The sequence below is a fragment of the Myotis yumanensis genome, unplaced genomic scaffold (genome assembly GCF_028538775.1).
Source record: "Myotis yumanensis isolate MYYU_CA2020_CCGP unplaced genomic scaffold, mMyoYum1.0.hap1 SCAF_19, whole genome shotgun sequence".
Classification (NCBI taxonomy): Eukaryota; Metazoa; Chordata; class Mammalia; order Chiroptera; family Vespertilionidae; genus Myotis; species Myotis yumanensis.
In genome coordinates this window covers 13,742,869-13,762,433 of record NW_027223770.1, presented here as the reverse complement: position 1 = coordinate 13,762,433, position 19,565 = coordinate 13,742,869, and the positions used below count along the sequence as shown (strand labels likewise).

Genomic DNA, 19,565 nt, shown 5'->3' with positions numbered 1-19,565 from the left:
GGCAGAGTGACCACTGAGAACAGCAAGAGCCCAGGTGACTGGCCCAACAGACAGTGAAGAAACACCACAGAGAACCCAAGACCCATAAATTTAAAAATTTAGATAAAACAGATCAATCCCTAAAAAATGCAAACTACCTGCATTGCCCTATTCCAGTGATTTTCAACCTTTTTCATCTCATGGAATACGTAAACTAATGACTAAAATTCTGCGGCACTCCAAAAGTATATTTTTTGCCTAATTAAAAAAAAAAGTATGATTTTAATTCACTCACACTAGAGGGTTATTGTGTGGCTGTTGTCATTTTTTATTTGACAATCTAAGGGAAAAGAAGTCAGTACCTCTGACTAGTCAGGTACTGCATGTTTTAAAAAGTCTTGCAGCATACTGTTTGAAAATTGCTGCCCTAAAAAAAGAAAAGAAAGAAGAAAGAAAGAAAGAAAATTGCTTCCCTATTCTATTCCAGAAATTAAATTTGTAGCTAAAAACTTTTCCTTGAAGAAAACTCCAGGTGCAGATGGCTTCATTAGTGATGACTACCAAACATTTAAGAGGAAGAAATGACACTGATTCTATAGAGATTCTTTCAAGAAATCTGAAGAGGAGGAAACAATTGCCAACTCACTTTATGATGCTGAGCAGTAGTACCCTGATATTAACACCAGACCATGGATGTACAAGAAAATAACAAACTAAAATCCCTCACAAACCAGGTATAAAAATCCTAAACAGTTTAGCAAATTGAAACCATTAACATAAAAAAATTTCTATCACACCCAAGTAGAACTTATCATAGGAATGCATTTTTAAATTTTAATTCTCACCCAAGGACACGCTTTTTCCTTTGATTCTAGAGAGAGAAGAGGAGAACAACAATCGACTGCCTCCCACATGCATCCCAACCAAGATTGAACCCGAAACCTGGATATGTGACCTGACGGGGAATCAAACCTGCAGCCCCTTGGTGCATGGGACAATGCTCCAACCAACTGAGCCACACCAGCCAGGGCCCAGAAATGCATTTTAAAAAAATCAATCAACATAATTCACTATACTAGTATTAACAAAGAAGAACCTTATGATAGTGTTAACAGATACAGAAAGGGCATTTGACAAAAATCCAACACCCTTTCATGAAAAAAACACTCAACAAAGAAGAAATAGAAGAGACCTTCCTTGATCTGATGAAATGACCTGACAGCTAACATCATACTCACTGGCAAGAGGCTAGATGCTTCCTCCTAATATCAGGTACAAGACAAGGATGTCCACCCTCCCTACTGCTACTCAGCACTGTACTCAAGATTATAGCCAAAATAATAAGGCAAGAAAAAGAAATACCAATGAATTACATAACCTACAACAAATTGAAAAATTTCCAGAAAGATACAATATCCCAAAACTAGCTCAAGAAGGAATAAAAAATCTGAATAGATGTATAACAAGTAAAAAGATTGAACCAGTAATTAAATAACTTCAAAGAAAAGTCTAGGCCCCAGTGGTTTCACAGGTGAATTCTATCAAATGTTTAAAAAATTAATACCAGTCCTTCACAAACTATTCCACAAATGGAAGAGGAACACTTTCCAACTCACTCTTTGAGGCCAGTATTACCCCACACCAATACTAGACAAAAACATACAAGAAAACTATAGATCAGTATCCCTTCTAAATAAATATAGCTACAAAAAGTCAATAAAATACTAGCAGCCAAATCCAGCAATACATAAAAATAATTATACATTGCCCTGGCTGGTATTGCTCACTGGTTAGAGTGTTGATCAGTGTAACAAAGGGTCATGGGTTCAATTTCCCATCAAGGGCACATACCTGGTTGCAGGTTTGTTCCCGGCCCTAGTTGGAGTACATTAGGGAGGCAACCTGTTAATGTGTCCCTCTCACATTGATGTTTCTCTCCCTCCACCTCCCCTGTTCCCATTTCCCTTCTAATCACTCTAAAAAAAAAAAAAAATCAATGGAAAAAATATCCTCAGGTGAGGATTAACAACAAAAAAAGAAAAAGAAAAAAAAAAGATATATCATGACCAGTGGGATTTATCCCAGGAATGCAAAGTTAGTTTAACATTCAAAAATCAGCCCAGCTGGAGTGGCTCAGTTGGATGAGCATTGTCCTGTGCAACAAAAGGTTGCCGGTTTAATCCCCTGTTGGGGCATGTATGGATGTTTAAAAATAAATAACAAATTATCACAGCTTAAAAAAAAAATTCAAAAATCAATGTAATATATCACCATATTAGTAAAGTAAAAGACAAAACACACACAATCATCTTATTAGATACAGAAAAACTATCTGAGAAAATCCAACATCTATTCCTGGCAAAAACTCTTAACAAACCAGGAGTAGAAGTAAACATTCTCAATCTAATAAGATCCACAAATAACACAGCATGTTAAGTGAAAGAAGCCAGTCACAAAGGACCGCATATGTGATTTCATTCCTATGAAATGTCCAGAACTGGCAAATCCAGAGACAGCAAGTACATTAGTGGCTTCTAATTAGTGTTGAGGGCTAGGGAATGGGGAGAATTGGGAATTATTGCTAAAAATTTTTAAGGTTAGATTGTTGTGATGATTATATACAAATAGCCACTGAACTGTAGTTTAAAAGGATAAAATTCATGGCATATAAATTATATATCAATAAAGCTCTTAGTTAAAAAGACTAAAAGCTTTATTGATATATAATCTTTCAAACTCTTCAGAGTTTGAAAAGCCCTTGTTAGAAATCATAGAAACAGATTTACCCCAAAAAAGTTCACAAGTAGTTTTAAATGGTTCTTAATATAAGACTAATTTAACTTTTGTAGACCCTGCCTCAAAGGTTCATTCCCACCACAGATCTACTATAAGGAGAGAGCTGATTTACTTCCAAATACATTTATTGCTCACAAGCAACTTCCTGCTACCAATTACAAGACACAGGGGACAAAAATGACATTTCTGTCCTGTGCTTGTACAAAGATAAGCAAGTTTCCCCTTTTATAAAATATGAACAAACAATATCACCGTGAATGATTAATCACTGAGCACACCCTGCAGTGGCAGGGCAGGCTGAGTTGAGAATTGCAGTTCCAAACAGGGCAGTCATGACACTCACCTCAAGCTCTTCACTGTCTTTGGGTTTCTCCTCAGAAGTCTGTTTAACAAAATCAGGGATGAGGATTTCCAGCGTAGCTCGAGCTATGAGAAGAAAAATCTTGAGGATGAGGAGTTAGGCCCAGCCTGCTTTCCAACTGCAGAGCAAGCTATACACTGGCTCCTCTGCAGGACCAGGGACCCCACGACTCAGGGGAGCAAGGGCCCTAGGGAGCAGCAGTACTTTTAGAGACAGAGACAGCAGAGGATGGAAAAGAGCACATCCTAAGAAAAGGAGGCAGTGACAGAGGCAATTTGGCCCTGAGGCACTTGTAGCAGGTTAGGGAGAGGAGATGTGCATGTCAGAGGATTCACGTGACATGCGGACAAATGGCTCAGCAGAACCTGGACCAAGTAGGGAGAACTGCAAACTGAGTAAGCTACATGTGTGTGGCAGGAGAAGCAGCCAGATCAGATGGATTATCTGGAAAAACAGCTGCAGGACAGAGCACAGGGATGACTCCATGCTGAGCACAGGTGTCCAAGTGAGCAAGGGTGCCACTCACCAATGGCATGGGAATGTGGGGCACTGAGGGAGGGGGGAGGGATGTGTGACAGTCTGGCTCTGTAGGGTTATAGAACCAGCAAGACATCCAAGTGCAGGTGTCTAAAGAGAAGCTAGAGTCTGGGCAGAAAAAGTGGGTCCCTGCTCGTGGGGAGGAGTGCAGCAGGGTCCTGCCACCAGAATGTCTCCACCCCCATGCTGGGCCTGCTCTATGTTAACTGCTCCATGACTTCAGTAACACCCAGTCTGTTGAGCTGAAAACGTCTTTGGGGCCCGACCAGTATAGCTCAGAGTTTGAGCATCAACCCAAGAACTAAGAGGTCACCGGTTCAATTCCCAGTCAGGGCACACGCCCAGGTTGTGGGCTCAATCCCCAGTAGGGGGCGTGCAGGAAGCAGCTGATTGATGATGTTCCTCTCTCATAGATGTTTCTATCTGTATATCCCTCTCCCTTCCTCTCTCTCTAAAAACCAATAAAAACATTTTTTTTTTTTTAAATAAAAAGTCACCCTAGCCAGCTTGGCTCAGTGGATAGAGTGTGGGCCTGTGGACCCAAGGGTCCCAGGTTAGATTCTGGTCAAGGGCACATACCTAGTTGCAGGCTTCTCCCCAGCCCAGGCCCTGGTCAGGGCTCGTGCAGGAGGCAACCAATCCATGTGTTTCATTCACATGGCTATTTCTCTCTGTCTTCCTGACTTTCTTCCATTCTCTCTAAAAATCAATGGAAAAAAATCCTTGGGTAAGGATTTAAAAAAAAGTCTTCTGACAGAATTTCTCAAAAATGGACAATAGGCCCTGATCGGTTTGGCTCAGTGGATAGAGCATCGGCCTGCGGACTGAAGGGTCCCAGGTTCGATTCCGATCAAGGGCATGTACCTTGGTTGCGGGCACATCCCCAGTAGGGAGTGTGCAGGAAGCATCTGAATCAATGTTTCTCTCTCATCGATGTTTCTCTCTATCCCTCTCCTTTTCCCTTCCTCTCTGTAAAAAAAATCAATAAAATATATGAAAAAAAAAAGGACAATAGGCCTTCCTAGAGAACGGGGTGCACTGGATGAGCCCAGCACAGCCTCACAGAGGAAGGACAGACAGTAATGTATTATTCCAATTGTATTCAGCATACACCATCGAAAGAAAGCAACACCGAGGGAAACGCTAAGTCCCATGAGCAAAAACACTTAAACTGACCCAAGACCTAGTGAGATTTGAACAAAACTGACATATTTCACACTCTGTGAAGGGCAGAGCCACTCTGGAAGACAATGGGAATAATAGAAACCTCACGAATCAGCCTATGGGTACCAGAGTCTGGGGTGCACCCAACACCTACCCTGCAATGTTGTCCACTCCTAAGAAGAGGCCAAATAGCCCTGAGCTGGGGCAAATTCTTGTTGTAGTTGTTTTCCAAATTGTTGGATAAAAATGCCAACAACTACTAGTGCTGAGCATAAGAGTGAACAGCACATACACGGTCAAAAAGAGCAATGGGTTTTAACCAGAAAACATAAGCTTTCCCCCGGATCTGCTATGTGTTCAATGAGTGGCAGTCCCAAATGTGCAGTTTGAAGGACTCAGGAAATCGTCCTCACAAATGTCAAAACCACTCAAAGAGAATGCCAATAGCATGCTGACTCACCTGTTTTTCATCTCCTAGCATGCCCACATTTTGCTCCGTTTAAATGCAAACCCACTCTACAACATGTGCCTAGTGCAGCCCAGTCAGCTCTGTGAGTAGGGAGGAAAAGGGTGGGAGATTTCAGCCTGGCTGCCAATGAGTTAAGAAGGGACTTTCTACTTTTATTTCTCAGGCTTTACTTTCTATATCTGAATCTTTCCCAATGAGCAAATAATTTTTAAAAATCAAATAGACAATTACAGAAATAAAATGGATTTTCCCCAACCACACCACTCCCACTCCTGCTGCTCAGCCCTCCCCAACCAAGAGGAGGGACAATCACAGTGGGTAGTATGGAGCTCTGACATCTCAGTAGGCACATTACCAGCTTTATTCTTCGCAAGTTTTTTGCTGCTTGCAGTTCCAGATCCATAGGTCACACCATCAATGGTCACCGAGGCGCCAAAAGGCTCACTTGGGTTCTCTTAAAATTAAAATTACTGTTTTAAAACACACTTCCCAAGACATTAGAAGCCAGTGTGCACACTCAAGCGCGCACACACACACACACACACACACAAACACAATCTGCTCACACCAGCAGACAAGGTGGGGCCAAGACTTCTGCTGGAAGACAGAGACCTGAGACTCCCTTAGGCATTGAGATGGGGCTGAGATGGTCAGCAGGCAGAGAACACACCTGGAAAATTTCAAGAAAGGGGGACCATGGGATAGTGAGCTGAAGGACAGAGGCAGAACCACCAGGAACAGGGACCAATGTCTGTGAAAGACGGACAGAGTACAGTGAGGGGCAGGGATGCACAGATGTAGTGAGCCAAAGAAACATGAAAAGCAATGAGTAATTCCTAGGTTCTGGCTTCCAACAGGAAGAAAAATTGGTTTTCAAGGATGTGACAAGGATGGACAGGAGACAGTTGATGGGAAGGGCAGGCCTGAAGCTCCTTCATCCACCTGGGGGAGGCTGGAGACAATGGGAGGCCTTCCTCAGAGCAAGGAACAAAGGACGATGAGGGAGGGTGGAGTGTGAACAATAAAAAGGGGAAGCAGACGCCCTAACTGGTTTGGCTCAGTGGATAGAGCGTCAGCCTAGGGACTGAATGGTCCCAGGTTCGATTCTGGTCAAGGGCATATACCTTGGTTGCGGGCACATCCCCAGTAGGAGGTGTGCAGGAGGCAGCTGATTGATGTTTCTAACTCTCTATCCCTCTCCCTTCCGATCTGTAAAAAATCAATAAAATATATTTTAAAAAAATAAAAATAAAAAAATAAAAGGGGAAGCAGAGGCAGTAACCCTTAGTCTAGAAACATTCCCATAAAAATGAACTGCCTATCTGCAATATCCTTCTCCTTGTCCTTCCCTTTCATTTCTATCCCAACCAACAGCCAGTTCCCATCTCCCCAGCCATGATCAAAGTGAGGTGTGTGACTTTAGTACTGAGACGAGGAAGGTCAAACTTACCACATTCAAAGAAATTATAAACCGGGCGGACCTTGAGGACACGCTGCATGTACTCGTGCAGGATGCAGACCTCGGACTTCCCGTTGGGGTTAATGACAAATTCTGTGACAAGAAGGACCATCTCAACAACAGTGTGAGGACCCCACTACAAGCTAGCACTCGGGACCTGGCACCATCCAAGTTACCAAGTCATTGAATTAGAGGCTCACTGCCATGAATGTGTCGGAATTCTGCATTCACAGTGTAAACATAAGCTTTCAATTAAAATGCAACTCACACACAAAGTATACATTTTAAGAACATCAAATGAAAAATAACAATATAACCAGTCTGCCAATGTTACAACTTACAAGCCCCACTCACCTTTCTTTGTGGGCGCATCTTGCACAGATAGAGTAATGAGCTTCTGATTGGCCGGCAGGATGGGCCTCTCAGACTCCGCCTGTTTCCGTTTCATTTCTCGGTTAAACTGCCGCCGCTCGGCCCAAGTTCTGAATTTCTTTACAGTAACTTGCTCAAAGTCAAAACGCTTCTCCAAGTAGCTCCGAAATTCCTCAAGATCTATATAAGATTTACCAGCAAGACATATTACTAATTTTCAATGTAAGTCGTTTCCTCTGTCCAGTGAATTGGACAGTGATGGGCTACCACCAGACAGGTCCCACCACACAATACCCACTGCTCTTTCCATGTTCCTTTTGAAGGGTATGGAAAGCAAAGAATGAGGTCCCTTCACTCAGCCAGCTCAAATTATTCTGAAAGGTCCTTATGAACAAACTTCTGGGATATTCTTTTAGTTAATTTGGAGTAAGAACAAGGATTTTAAAAAAAAGAAAGCTTTAAAAAAAAAAATCAGATGGCCTTCAGAGTCCATCAAAACAGGTGCCTAACTGCCAGTAGCAGGCAGGGGAGCCGTGCACCCACTGCCCATCTTGCTTGCTCTCCCCTCTAGCCACCTTGGCAGCCTCCAAATTCAGTAACACCCTCTGGCAGCTTAGACCTGGATACTCATCATGCCTCTCCCCACTTGGCCCCTGGCTCAGCCCCACAGCTCATGCAGGGCCTTGCCTCAGCTGAGTACTCCACCCCCGCACCATTCAGTGAAGTGTCCTGGGGCCTCCCACTTTTACTGTTACACCTACTATCATCCCCTTCTCCCCAGGACTTCCTAGAGGTTCCCATCAGCCTCAATAGTTTCCTGCCTGCCTCCTAGCACTCAAGTGTGCCGTGGCTCATGCCAACCCTAAGAGCAATGCCAGCAGAAGGTGGAGAGAGGGATTCTGTGTAGGAAGACTGAGATGTACACTGAGATGTAGCTTTTTAAAACAAAAGGCTACAAAAAATATACTTGCACCTACTTAATTATAAACTGAAACTACATACTTCTTTGCAAAGAATGCAGAGAAATGAGTCTGGAAGTAAGTACCAGTGGTCACCTCTCACAGGAGAATGAGGTTAGTGTTTTAGAAAAACAGAAATACAATCATTTACACGTGCATAAAAGATAGTACAAAAAACTAGAGCAATGTCTCAAAGGGAGAGCTCCCTTCCAGCTAGGTCCCAGAGAAAAGCCTTGACACACCCACAGAAGATAGAGGAAGCCGGCTTGCAAGAGGGAGGAAGGCAACACCAGACACACAGGTTGAGGGAAGACTGAGATCCATCCATCGGGGGAACTCGGGGACCAGTGAGACTCTGCCTTTCCCCAGATGTCCAAGGCTCTAACCAGCATGCTGCTTCTCCCCGTCCCCCAGAAGCCATCTCCCTAGCTCTTCTTAGGCTCCTCGCATGGAATAGTTATGAGACAAGCCAGGCAGCAATACACACAATCAGAAGTCCTGAAAAGGCAAAGTCCTCTTTGAAAAAAGATTCAACCTAACCAGTGTGGCTCAGTGGTTGAGCGTTGACCCATGAACCAGGAGATCACGGTTCAATTCCCAGTCAGGGCACATGCCTGGGTTGCAGGCTCAATCCCCAGTAGGGGGCATGCAAGAGGCAGCCAATCAATGATTCTCCCTCATCATTGATGTTTCTATTCCTTTCTCCCTCTCCTTTCCTCTCTCTGAAATCAATTCAAAAAACATCAAAAGCCCTAGCGAGTTTTGCACCATGAGTAGAGCCTCGGCCTGTGGACTAAAGGGTCCCAGGTTCGATTCCAGTCAAGGGTACATGCCTGGTTGCAGGCACGATCCCCAGTAGGGGGAGTGCAGGAGGCAGCCGATCAATGATTTTCTCTCATGATTGATGTTGCTCTCTCTCCTGCTCCCTTCCTCTCTAAAATCAATAAAAATAAATACATTAAAAAAAAAAATTCAGCAGGTAACAGTTTGCCATGACCGAAGGGACAACTAAGACTTGAATGGGTAGCCCAGCTCGAATGGCTCAGTTGGTTGAGTGTCGTCCTATACATTGAAGGGTTGTGGGTTCGATCCACAGTCAGGGCACGTACCAACTGATGTTTCTCTCCCTCCCTCCTCCTCCCGGCCTCCCCCCCCCCCCCCCCCCGGTTCTCTCTCTAAGCATGTCCTCAGGTGAGGATTAAAAGTAATAAATAATAAAAGTCCAACCGATGTTGCTCAGTGGTTAAGCATTGACCTATGAACCAGGAAGTCATGGTTCAATTCCTGGTCAGGGCACATGCCCAGGTTTTGGGCTCCATCCCTTGTGGGGCCTGCAAGAGGCAATGGAGCAATGATTCTCTCTCATCATTGATGTTTCTATCTCTCTATCTCTCTCTCTCTCTCTCTCTCTCTCTCTCTCTCTCTCTCTCCCCCTTCCTCTCTGAAATTAATCCTATATAATAAAAGGCTAATATGCAAATCAACCAAACAGCAGAACGACCGGTCACTATGATGCACACTGACCACCACGGGGCAGACGCTCAAAGCAGGAACTGACCCCTGGTGGTCAGTGTGCTCTCACAGGGGGAGCACTGCTCAGCCAGAAGCCAGGCTCACAGCTGGCTAGTGCAGCAGCGGTGGCAGGAGCCTCTCCTGCGAGCCTAAGCCGTCAGTCGGAGATCCCCGAGGGCTCCTGCACTGCGAGAGGGCGCAGGCCAGGCTGAGGGACGCCCCCCCACCCCCGCCCCAGTACACGAATTTTGTGCACCAGGCCTCTAGTAAAAATATATCTTTTAAAAAGTAATAATAAAAAATTTTTATTAAAATGTTAAAATTTGAATGGGTGAAACTAAGCTTAAAGACAGGAGAGGGAGTGAAAAACACCAACACACACCCACAATTGCAGGATTTAAGTGTGAAATGCCCACAGAATAGCAATAGTTTCCCAACAGTGAGTCTGTGGATTGAAGCAGCCTGTTCTGAGTGCATCAAGATAAATCAAAACGCCACATCGAATACATCCTACTAAAAAAAGCAAAACTTCAGGAAAGAACATAAAAATGACTAGAGAAAAAGGTGGGCCTGCACTAACAGTCATCTCCATGACAGCATTGGCCACATGGGCCCTACAGAGCCCAGGAACAGGGGCCTAGAGCATGGGACCTAGGCAGGTTCTCCAAAGAACAGGGAGATGGGCCTTCCCAGCCATGTTGTGGGTAGACAGAGGTCCCCAGCAGTCCCTTCCTCACAGACATAACTAGGAACAGATGGTCTTCAGCAGAAGGAAGGGGACCCCACAGGATGTAGGGGCAGCAAAATGGAAAGAGTTCACTCTGGAAACTTACCAACTGATTCGTCTTTGCACACCTCAACTTTGGCCTTCACCTGCCCCAGGGCCCCAGGGGCAGCCTCAGCCCCCAGTGGGTCCTTCTCATCTGGGGGCCCCGTGTCGGCCCCCATGGAGTCAGGCTCTTCCAGGGGAAACTCCAGCTCTGCAGATCGACTGAGGGGCTTGACCGGGGACACCTCCCCACTAGGGGAAAGCTCACTGTTTTGCTCCCTTTCCTCGTTGTCCTTCATTTTCTTGTAATGCAGACAGGGGATGCTACTCAGAGGAGGGTCATGTTTCTGTGGATAGTAAAATTGCAATAGATTATAAGGATGACCCCAGTCTGAAATCCGATGTCTTTCACCTGCCTCGGCTTGGCTATGATCCAATGTGTGCACATTCTCGTCTGCAAATTTGCAAGACTAAATTCAGGACTGATGCATCCCATACCCGTATGCTTCCCGTTCCCAAGAAGTACGGCCTCGACCAGGTGACCACCCGAGACTCTCGGTGTAGGTACACAGGGACTCCGGAGTTATGGAATGTCATGATCCACCCATCAGGCAATGGTTCTGTAGGTGGGCGGCCACGACCTGCATAGAAGAACATCCTACAATCACTTGAAAAACAAAAACTGTTGGGATTTTTTAAAATTATGACATAAGGCAGATAAACATGGTAAAATGGACCAAACATTGAAAAGAACCTCTAAGAACTAAGCAAGTAGGGAAGTGCCCCACCTCCAGACAGAGCCTATTCCAGCCCTGTCTGTTGCTTGGCACCTCCCAGCACCTCCTGGACAGCTGGTGTCAGGACAGCCCCTGGAAGGGAGTATTTCAGGTCAGAAGTGCACAAACCCTATCAGGCACTCTCCCCTGTGAGCCAGGCCAAAGAGCTGCCTTACATCAAATGAAATACAAACCAAGCACAATATAGGACACAGGTGCATCCAGGCCACTCATTTATACCAATGAGTGGTCATAAAGTTGCCCCGGCTGTCTGAAGAGCTCACATGCTGCTCATATGCAGTCTGTAAGCAGGAGGAGCAAGCTGCAACTCCTGGGAGGGAGGCACCACTGCCAGTCAGGCTGCCAGGTGGAGAAGAATGCAGAGGGAAAGCCAGTGCCCAAGCAGGTAGGTAGAGTGGCCAGGCATACTGCTAGCCTGTGCACTGCTCAAAACGGACACAACTTTACCTGCTCAGAATGAGGTGCTGAAACCCCAGAAAGAGCACAAAGCAAACCTGCCAGAGGCACCAAGGTGAAGACTGCCCCTCAACCTGTTCGCAGAAGCTGAGACCCAAGTTCATCTCCGTCTGCAATCAGTGAACCCAACATTTGTCCTATTCCAACCACTAGTCAACACAGGCAGACACACACCTGCCCACCACTGACGCATCCACTACATAGCCAGAGGAGACTGCATACAACCTACCCCTCAATTTCCTCCCATCACACCTCATCACCTTCTGTACCAAGCACCTCAGACTAAAGTGTCACCTGTCTGCCTACCTGAGTCCCCATGCATCTCTTCAGCCCCTCTCCGCTGTCCAAATGCCCAGCCCTACATCTCCACCTGGACACTCACAGGTGCCGCCAGGACAGACAGAAACTGACAGACTCCTCTCAGACTGGTACTGCACTGGCAAAGCAGTTGCGCGAACAAAACTCTGGACGTCTCCCTACTGCTCTCCACTCTGTCCTCAAATCCAAGTGTAAATCCTACTGCCTGTACCTTAGAACACCTCCCCTTGTACACCAGGAGCTCCCACCCTGCCTATCTGAAATACACGTGCCATGCTGCAGCCACAGGAGCTGTGCTTTTAGATAAAAATTGTGTAACAATATCTGCCTGCTTTTTTTTCTGCCTCTAGCTACAAAGATACATTTTTTTCCAAGTTGTCAGCATCCTTTTAATCTTTAAAAATATAACATATTTTTAAATGTTTTAAAAACCAGCCATTGGCCAGAGTATTCAGTGGTTAGAGCATCATCCTGCACACCAAAGGGTCCCGGGTTTGATTCAGGGTCAAGGGTTCATACCTGGGTTTCAGGTTTGCTCCCCACCCCATGTTCAGGCGAGTGCAGGAAGCAACCAGTCGATGTGTCTCTCTCATATTGATGTTTCTCACTCACTCTTCCCCCCTCCCTCCCTCCTTTCTATTCTCTCTGAAAAATGATGGAAAAAATATCCTCAGGTGAGAATTAAATATAAACACAAAAAAACCCCACAAATCATTAGATTTAGCATTTTTATTGAGAGCAATTATGCCACAATAAAATTTATTCTACCATGTTTTGAACACCTGCTTGCTTCTAGTGACTTCTCCCGAGAACAACAGAGTCTAGAACTTGGACCTTGATCTTCACCTACCACCATGCTGAGCACCTACCTCTGGCCTCGACCTCCACACACACTGGTTGCCTATCTTGTCATCTCCCAGAACACACCATGTCCCCTCCTCAGGGGTCCACTCCCCACCCCATCAGAAGTCCCTTCCCAGTTCCTCTGCAAGACACTAGCTTCTCTGTAGTTTCCACAGCATACACCACGATTTGCACCTGGGTGGTAGTGCTTCTGGGTGCGTCCTTGTGTCTTGTTTCCCCTTCATCAGACATGATTAGCTTGCCCTCAAAAGCATGCCGAGACTGTCATCTGGTATCCAAATGACAAACCTGCACTTCCGCTGCCCTGCAATCACTCACTACTTTTGACCCAACTTACTTTTGAGCACTGTTTTAATCTTGGTCATCATTGGCTGCACACTTGTCTCTCCATCAGATGGATGGTCGCTGTCTCCTCCATATTTCTCATCCACTCTCCTCTTTTTGGGAGCACAAAGGCCCTCTTCCAACAGAGCATCAACGTCGTTGTCAAAATCATCCTGCAAAACATACTATTCAGACACTACAGCCCCGGCACCTACATTCCTGCACCACAGGCAAGTTTAACAACACTAGTGAGAACGGACACAGAAATGAGGCACTCTCAATGGGACCTAGATGTGCCTTTATAGTGCATGATCATCTGAAAAACAAACGGGACGATACAAAAAACTGAAGCCAAAGGGCTTGATCCAGGCACACACACCATCAGGGAGCATGTCTCCACAGCATTTTCCAACTCAGGTTGGTAAAAGGCTGACCTGTCAGCCAAATTTTTCATCAGTTTAAAAATGTGGACTCTTTACAGCTATCGCTTTTCCACCTCGTATGGACTTCTTTTCTCTGCAACATCAGCTTACAAAAGATGCTGCTGTTCCCAAACACCTCTCTTTGGGTTTTGTTAAGAGCACTCCAAAGGAGAGGTCACCGACATACCTCGTAGGAGAAATTCAAGGCCTCTTCATCCACTCTGTCTCTTTGCACGATTGCTTTAGCCGTGAACCCGCCTGCTCCTTCTTCATCTAGCTCCAAATTGTCAGTAAAATCTTCTAACTCATCGAGCACTGCATACTCCACTCTCTTTTCCTGATCCAGATCATTCTCCTCATCCTTCTTATCAGCACTCTCACCCCCTATGCCTACCCCATTACCAACACTCCCGCCAAAGGGACAAGCATGCATGTCTCCACTGACAGGGCTAAGGGCCAGACTGCACTCCGCACGAGCGTCGCGCTCCACTCCTGTGTACAGCACCTTCCTGTCCTTACTCCTGCAGCTCTCGGTAAAGCTCACACTAATCTTTACATCCTTAAGCAACTTAAGGTCAGGGGAGAACTTCCGGACCGCAGGTGCGTGCCGGGCGGTGCGCGGGCTGTAGCCACTACAGTTCGGGTCTATGAGGAGACGGGCTTTAGAGAAGGATCCTTTGGAGAGAAGAGAAGCTCCGTAGAAGTTGAGTGGGTCCTCAGCAGGGGGTTCGGCCTGTCCATCACCACCAGAGCCAACGTCCATTACCTCTGCATCACTGGACGTTTGCAGGGGAGGTGGTGGAGACTGTTCACGGGGCAGCGCTTGGAGGGGGCAAGCACGTTTCTCCATCACCGCTTCTCCTGCGGGCTCACGCGGGAGAGGAGAGGGACTCTCATATGTCTCCATAGTAAAAGTGGTTAAGACTATTTTAAAAGACCAGTTTTTAAAAACCTTACATAAATCTATACTGCTAACATGCACAAGTCCGTCGAGACCCGGTGCCGTCCTGCCCGCGCTGCACACACTGGCGGCTTAGTCAAGCTGGCCACATTGCTCTTTTCATTAATGTAGACAGCTTTTAGAACCACTGCCTCAATTATTGGAAATCACAATGCACTCAGCTTAAATGACTGACGACTAAGCGAGTCTGTCTTCATGCCAAAGTGGCACCTTTCTTCTTCTACCTGCAAAGAGATTTAAAAACATCGTCACAAATGACAGAAACCTTCTACTTCCCTGGTACCAAGAGTCAAGTGCTTTTAACAGTGTAGCAAAAAAAACAACAACACAAAAATACTGCCTAAGAGAACCTTTTAAGCTTTAAAACAAACTACCTTTACTTTATTTCTTTATAACCTAAATAATAGTAAGCCCAAGTTAAATATTTTATTAATTGTCCACTGTAGTTCCTACTTCAGAAGCATAAAAACAGTATTTAGTCTTAAGGCTCAAAAGGATTAAAAAAAAAATCTACACTAAACTTCACCGCAGCATTCCACTAACTCAGTTTATTAGGTAAGCAAGCACGTGGTGTAAGGCTGCCCTTTCCAGAGCACACATAAGGTGTGTGGCCTCCCTCCGGCCATCAGAGCAACATCAATCTACTCACCTGCTAGGGCTGTGTCAGTCAGAGGGTGAGCACGAGACCCTCAGCTCAACTCTGCAGCACTAGGGCCTCAGAGGTACAGCCGGGCGCTCTGCTACCCTGGAACCCCAGGGCTCTCCTGGGCCCACAAGGTGGCACGTGGACCGGGACAGTGATGCAGCGTGCTGAAGTCGCCAGAGGTGGCGTGGTTCTGTTCCCAGTAGAGGAAGGGGTGGTGGCTGTGGGAAGGGAGCCAGGCCAGGGTTGGTGGGGCAGCTGCAGGAGACAGCTGGAGCCAAGGCACAGGGAGTTCTAGGTACCATCTGGAGCCTGGCTCCATCCTGGGGGCAATGAGGAGCCACACAGGGTGAGTTGACTCTCATGCCACAGTTTAATCCTTATTTGAGAAAAAAAGCTAACCACTGCTCCAGGCACAGTCCCTATGCCCAAGGGAGTCCTTGAGGCCAGAGGGCCAAGGCGTCAAAGAACAGGAGCCTTCAGGAACAGTGAAGACACCATACTAACCACTCTGCTGACTGGGTAGAGGTGGAGAGCACAGACAAGAGGGAACTGAGAGCAAATGAGGCTTTCCCCTGGAGGGACGCATGTGTTTCAGCATTCGGGCAGGAGCCCTGTCCAACAGGAGCTGAGGTCACCGCTCTGGAACTAACTGGTCCTGAGAATACGGGCCAGAACACATTCAAGAGGTGGTAGTCGTCAAAGCCACAGAAGAGAGGCTGCCCAGAGAGGGAATAGAGACCAAGAACAGGGTTGAGGACGCAGCTCTGAGAAGCTTCACTCCAGAGGAAGCATGACAAACGGACTGGTATGAGGCTGGAAGGCAGCTCAGAGGGGCAATCCAAAACCCAGAGGTCTGCAGGAGGCCTGAGCATCAGAGCAAAGCACATGCAGGCTCACACACAGTACAGACAGACAGACATGTAAATATGCCATGCACACAGTGCAGATACGCACATGCATGCCTATATATGCACACGGCAGCATGACTGGTTGCATAGACAGGAATCAGCAGACATCACATGTATAAAAAGTTTGTGGTGAAGGGACAGAGTATGGTGGCTGTATTTTGAAGGTGGCATAACATAAAAACCAGAGACTTGTTTAATCAAGTCTTTGGACAAATACTGGCTGTCTACTCTGAGGAAGGCACTACCAGAGACAAGGAAGGTCCCCACGACCTGGACACAGGTGGAAGAGCAATGATCACCAACCTGTCACTCTATTTCCAAGATTCTAAGATGTCCTTACTGTTCTGGTTTCAATGGTAATTTAACACAATACCTCCCCAGAGATGTGTCTGTCAAAGGTGCTAAGGATGAAGGAAATGCAGCACATAGATAAGGACAGATAGACTGAGCTGCAGGCAAACACTAAGGAGGCTGCAACCAGAGAGGCACCAGGAACACTGAGTAGAGTAAGACCAGTTTCCTGCCAACCAAGAAAGATCATTTTAAGAGAAGGACAAGCAGGTCAGCATGCCCAGAGCTACAGAACACTGATCAGACCAGGACCAAACCCCTTAGCACCTGGCAGGTCTGTCCAGACTCGAGGTAGGGCCAAATGTGACTCCTGGGGCTAAAAAAAAAAAAAAAAAAAAACTAAAATGAAGAAGACATAAGGAGATGGGGGGGTTTGAGGACAAATGGCAGCATAGGAGAGGGAATGCCTATTACCATATTACAAGGCTAAGAAGTAGCCATGTGGTAGAAGCACAAGCAAAGATGACAATGATAACAACTGACGGAGGCCTTGAAGAGGTGCATAGGGTGAGGTTGGAGAGCTGTGGAGAGAAAGTGTGTGCTTCTTGGAAGATCAGGAAAACCTGCCCAGCCCCAGGAGGCAGCAGCCCCACAGTGGGGCAGTTCTGAACAAGTTCCTTACTTTCCCTCTGCAAGCTTTCACTACTCATTCAACAAGTGTTTGCTAAACCCCTTCAATGTAGTGCGTGCGTGCGCACACACACGCACACACACACACACACACTATCCTAGATCCTGAGGACACCAGGCAGACAAAATCCCTGCCCCACAGAGCTCACATTTTAGCAGGAGATGGTCAAGTAACAACTAAGAAAAACTGGTAAGTGCTCAAGAGAAAATAAAGCAAGGAATTGAGAAAGGGAAGGCAGCTTCAGAAAGAATGGACAGTAAAGACCTCACAGCCACTGTCCATCTGAAGGTAAGGAGAGTGAGTCAGGTGGGTAGTGGGAGTGTGAGGAGAGGACACTCCAAGCACACAAAGAAGAACAAAGGCCCTGGGTAGGAGCCTGGTGTAGCAGGTGAGAGCAATGTGCTGAGGGGAAATGAGAGGAGGCCAGGTCTGTGCGAGCAAGCAAGGCCAGGACTCTGGCTCTTATCTTGAGATGGGCCACTGGACAGCAAAGTCCAAGCAGTGGGGTCACATGATCCAAGGACAGCAATGGCAGCCAACTCTCAGCTGGACCCTTTTCTAAGCCCTTCATGAACTTTTATTCTCCAGTGCTCACACAGCACCGAGAAAGGTTAAGCAACTTGCTCAAGGTCACACAGCTAGAAAGTGGAGGAGCTGTTTTACCACCCAGGCAAGCTGGCTCCAATCTGAACTGCCTCAGTTTTATATTATCTTGCAATGCAAAAGAATCATGAGGAGAGGGGCAAGGGTGAGAGCAAAAAGAAGAATTAAGAGGCTTATTACCAGACTTAAACCGGAGGTGATGATAAATGGTCCTGAGGGTGGTATGGAGGCCTGAGAAGAATCCAGGTGGCTCCAAACTCAAGAACAGAGCTGTCATGCACTGAGGTGGTGAAGGCAGCATGAGGAGTGTTTTGGGGTAAAGATTGGGCGTTTAAGTTTGCACGTGGCTACTTAGCATCAAAGTAACACAGAGAGATGTGGATGAGGCAGCTAGAAAGCTGAGGCTGCAGCTCAGATGGCAGGCTGGGGCCGGAGATGGAGATGTCAAGGAGAGATGGCATTAAAGCCAGGCGGCTGGATGAGATCACCACGGAGGGGAGGGCAACTACAACACAGGCCACGACCGGGCAAACCAGTCGGATGTTTGCTACCCCCAAGGCCACGGTGAAACTGTAAAACAACACTTGGGAATTGTCCCACACGGTGCCTGGCCACAGAGAACTCAAACGGATGGTTCACCCTGCCCTGGGCCTCACTGCTGCTTCAGCTGCTTGAACACATGCAAATCCTGCCTGCCAAGTGGACAGTAAGCCAGCAGCAGACTTAAAGCGGGCTTCCCTGAGTCCCCGGCGCGGGGGTACAACCAACACACTTGGACAGCACCCTGCGCGGACAGGGCTGGCATGGAGGCACAGCTGTGCTGGTTACGAGGCTGTGGCCGCTGCCTTGAGGTCAAGCCTCTCCTGCGGCGGCTTCCCGCCCAACCCAGCAGCAGCATGACCTCATCCGTCCCTTTTGTCATCCTCCAATGGGCCTCCTCCTGTGCTCACAGGCAGCACCGCCGACTGGGCCCATTCACTCCCTTTGGGGAGCGAAGGCCCGTGAAGGGGCTGCCCATAGCCCGGTGACTGAGAAGTCCATTCCGCTGCCAGGAAACAGCGGGCCCCGTCCTAGTGGTTGGCCTCCCGGTCACCAGCACTAGACTGCACGGCCGAGCATCGAGCACCGAGCATCGGGTAGCAAGGTACATGCAAAGCATGCAGCAACGGTCAGTCAAACTCCTACCATGAGCAACCCAAGTCCATGAGAGAATACTTGACAGATAATCACTGTCAACAGGTTGCCACCTGACATGTACTTCTACCACGATCATTGTTATGATAAAACCACGTCCAGAGTATCCATGTGTGATACTCAACCCATGAGGAAGAGTGGAAAGACTTGGGCGACTTCTCAGATTCCCCGCAGGGTCCTAAGCAAGCACGACCATGTTCATACCTTTCCCGCCTGAAAGCGATGCTAGGGCTTCGGGCCCACAGGGTGAGGGGTTTCTTTACACTCGGACAGTTACCCCGGGCGGAAAGCGATCGGCCTCGGCGCCGCCTGGTCCCGGGGCCCGCCCCCCAGCCGCAGAACCTCGCCGTCCCACATCCCCCCCCCCCCCCCGCCGTGCGGGACCCCAGCCCCACGCTCTCCCAGGCCCTCGTCCCTAATACTTCACAAAGGCCGAGACTCCGCGTGGCCAGGCCCGCCTCACGCACACCCGCCCCGCCCCGCCCCGCCCCTCCGTGCCTCCCGGCCCGCGGCCCACCGCCCGAGCGAGTAAGGGCGCACCCTCGCGCAGGCCGCAGCGCCCGCCCGGCCCGCGGGGCGCCCTTCGCGCCCAGCACCTACCTCTGGCGCCCGCGGCCTGCCCGAGCTGCCCGCAGCCCGACTACAATAGGGAGACCCTCACGGCCCGGCCGCCGCCGCCAACCAGAAAGGCCACCCAGGCTCTCCCGGGTCGG

The 19,565-nt window shown here is 47.7% G+C and overlaps 1 protein-coding gene across 3 annotated transcripts in view; it reads right to left on the bottom strand.

Moving 5' to 3' along the window:
* DGCR8 (DGCR8 microprocessor complex subunit) overlaps positions 1-19,565 on the bottom strand; it is a 27,628-nt gene extending 8,063 nt beyond the window's left edge. Inside the window, exons 1-10 of one of the 3 annotated variants that reach the window (XM_070399795.1) lie at positions 19,453-19,565; positions 15,169-15,383; positions 13,746-14,743; positions 13,150-13,309; positions 10,876-11,018; positions 10,442-10,724; positions 7,120-7,317; positions 6,757-6,858; positions 5,662-5,760; positions 3,119-3,201 (exon numbers count right to left, since the gene is read on the bottom strand). In XM_070399795.1, the coding sequence (XP_070255896.1) occupies positions 3,119-3,201; positions 5,662-5,760; positions 6,757-6,858; positions 7,120-7,317; positions 10,442-10,724; positions 10,876-11,018; positions 13,150-13,309; positions 13,746-14,465 (1,788 nt within the window). In that variant the 5' untranslated portion in view covers positions 14,466-14,743; positions 15,169-15,383; positions 19,453-19,565. Of the gene's footprint in view, positions 1-3,118; positions 3,202-5,661; positions 5,761-6,756; positions 6,859-7,119; positions 7,318-10,441; positions 10,725-10,875; positions 11,019-13,149; positions 13,310-13,745; positions 14,744-15,168; positions 16,790-19,452 lie in introns of those variants that run through there. The other 2 variants (XM_070399797.1, XM_070399796.1) reach the window with 2 other exon arrangements.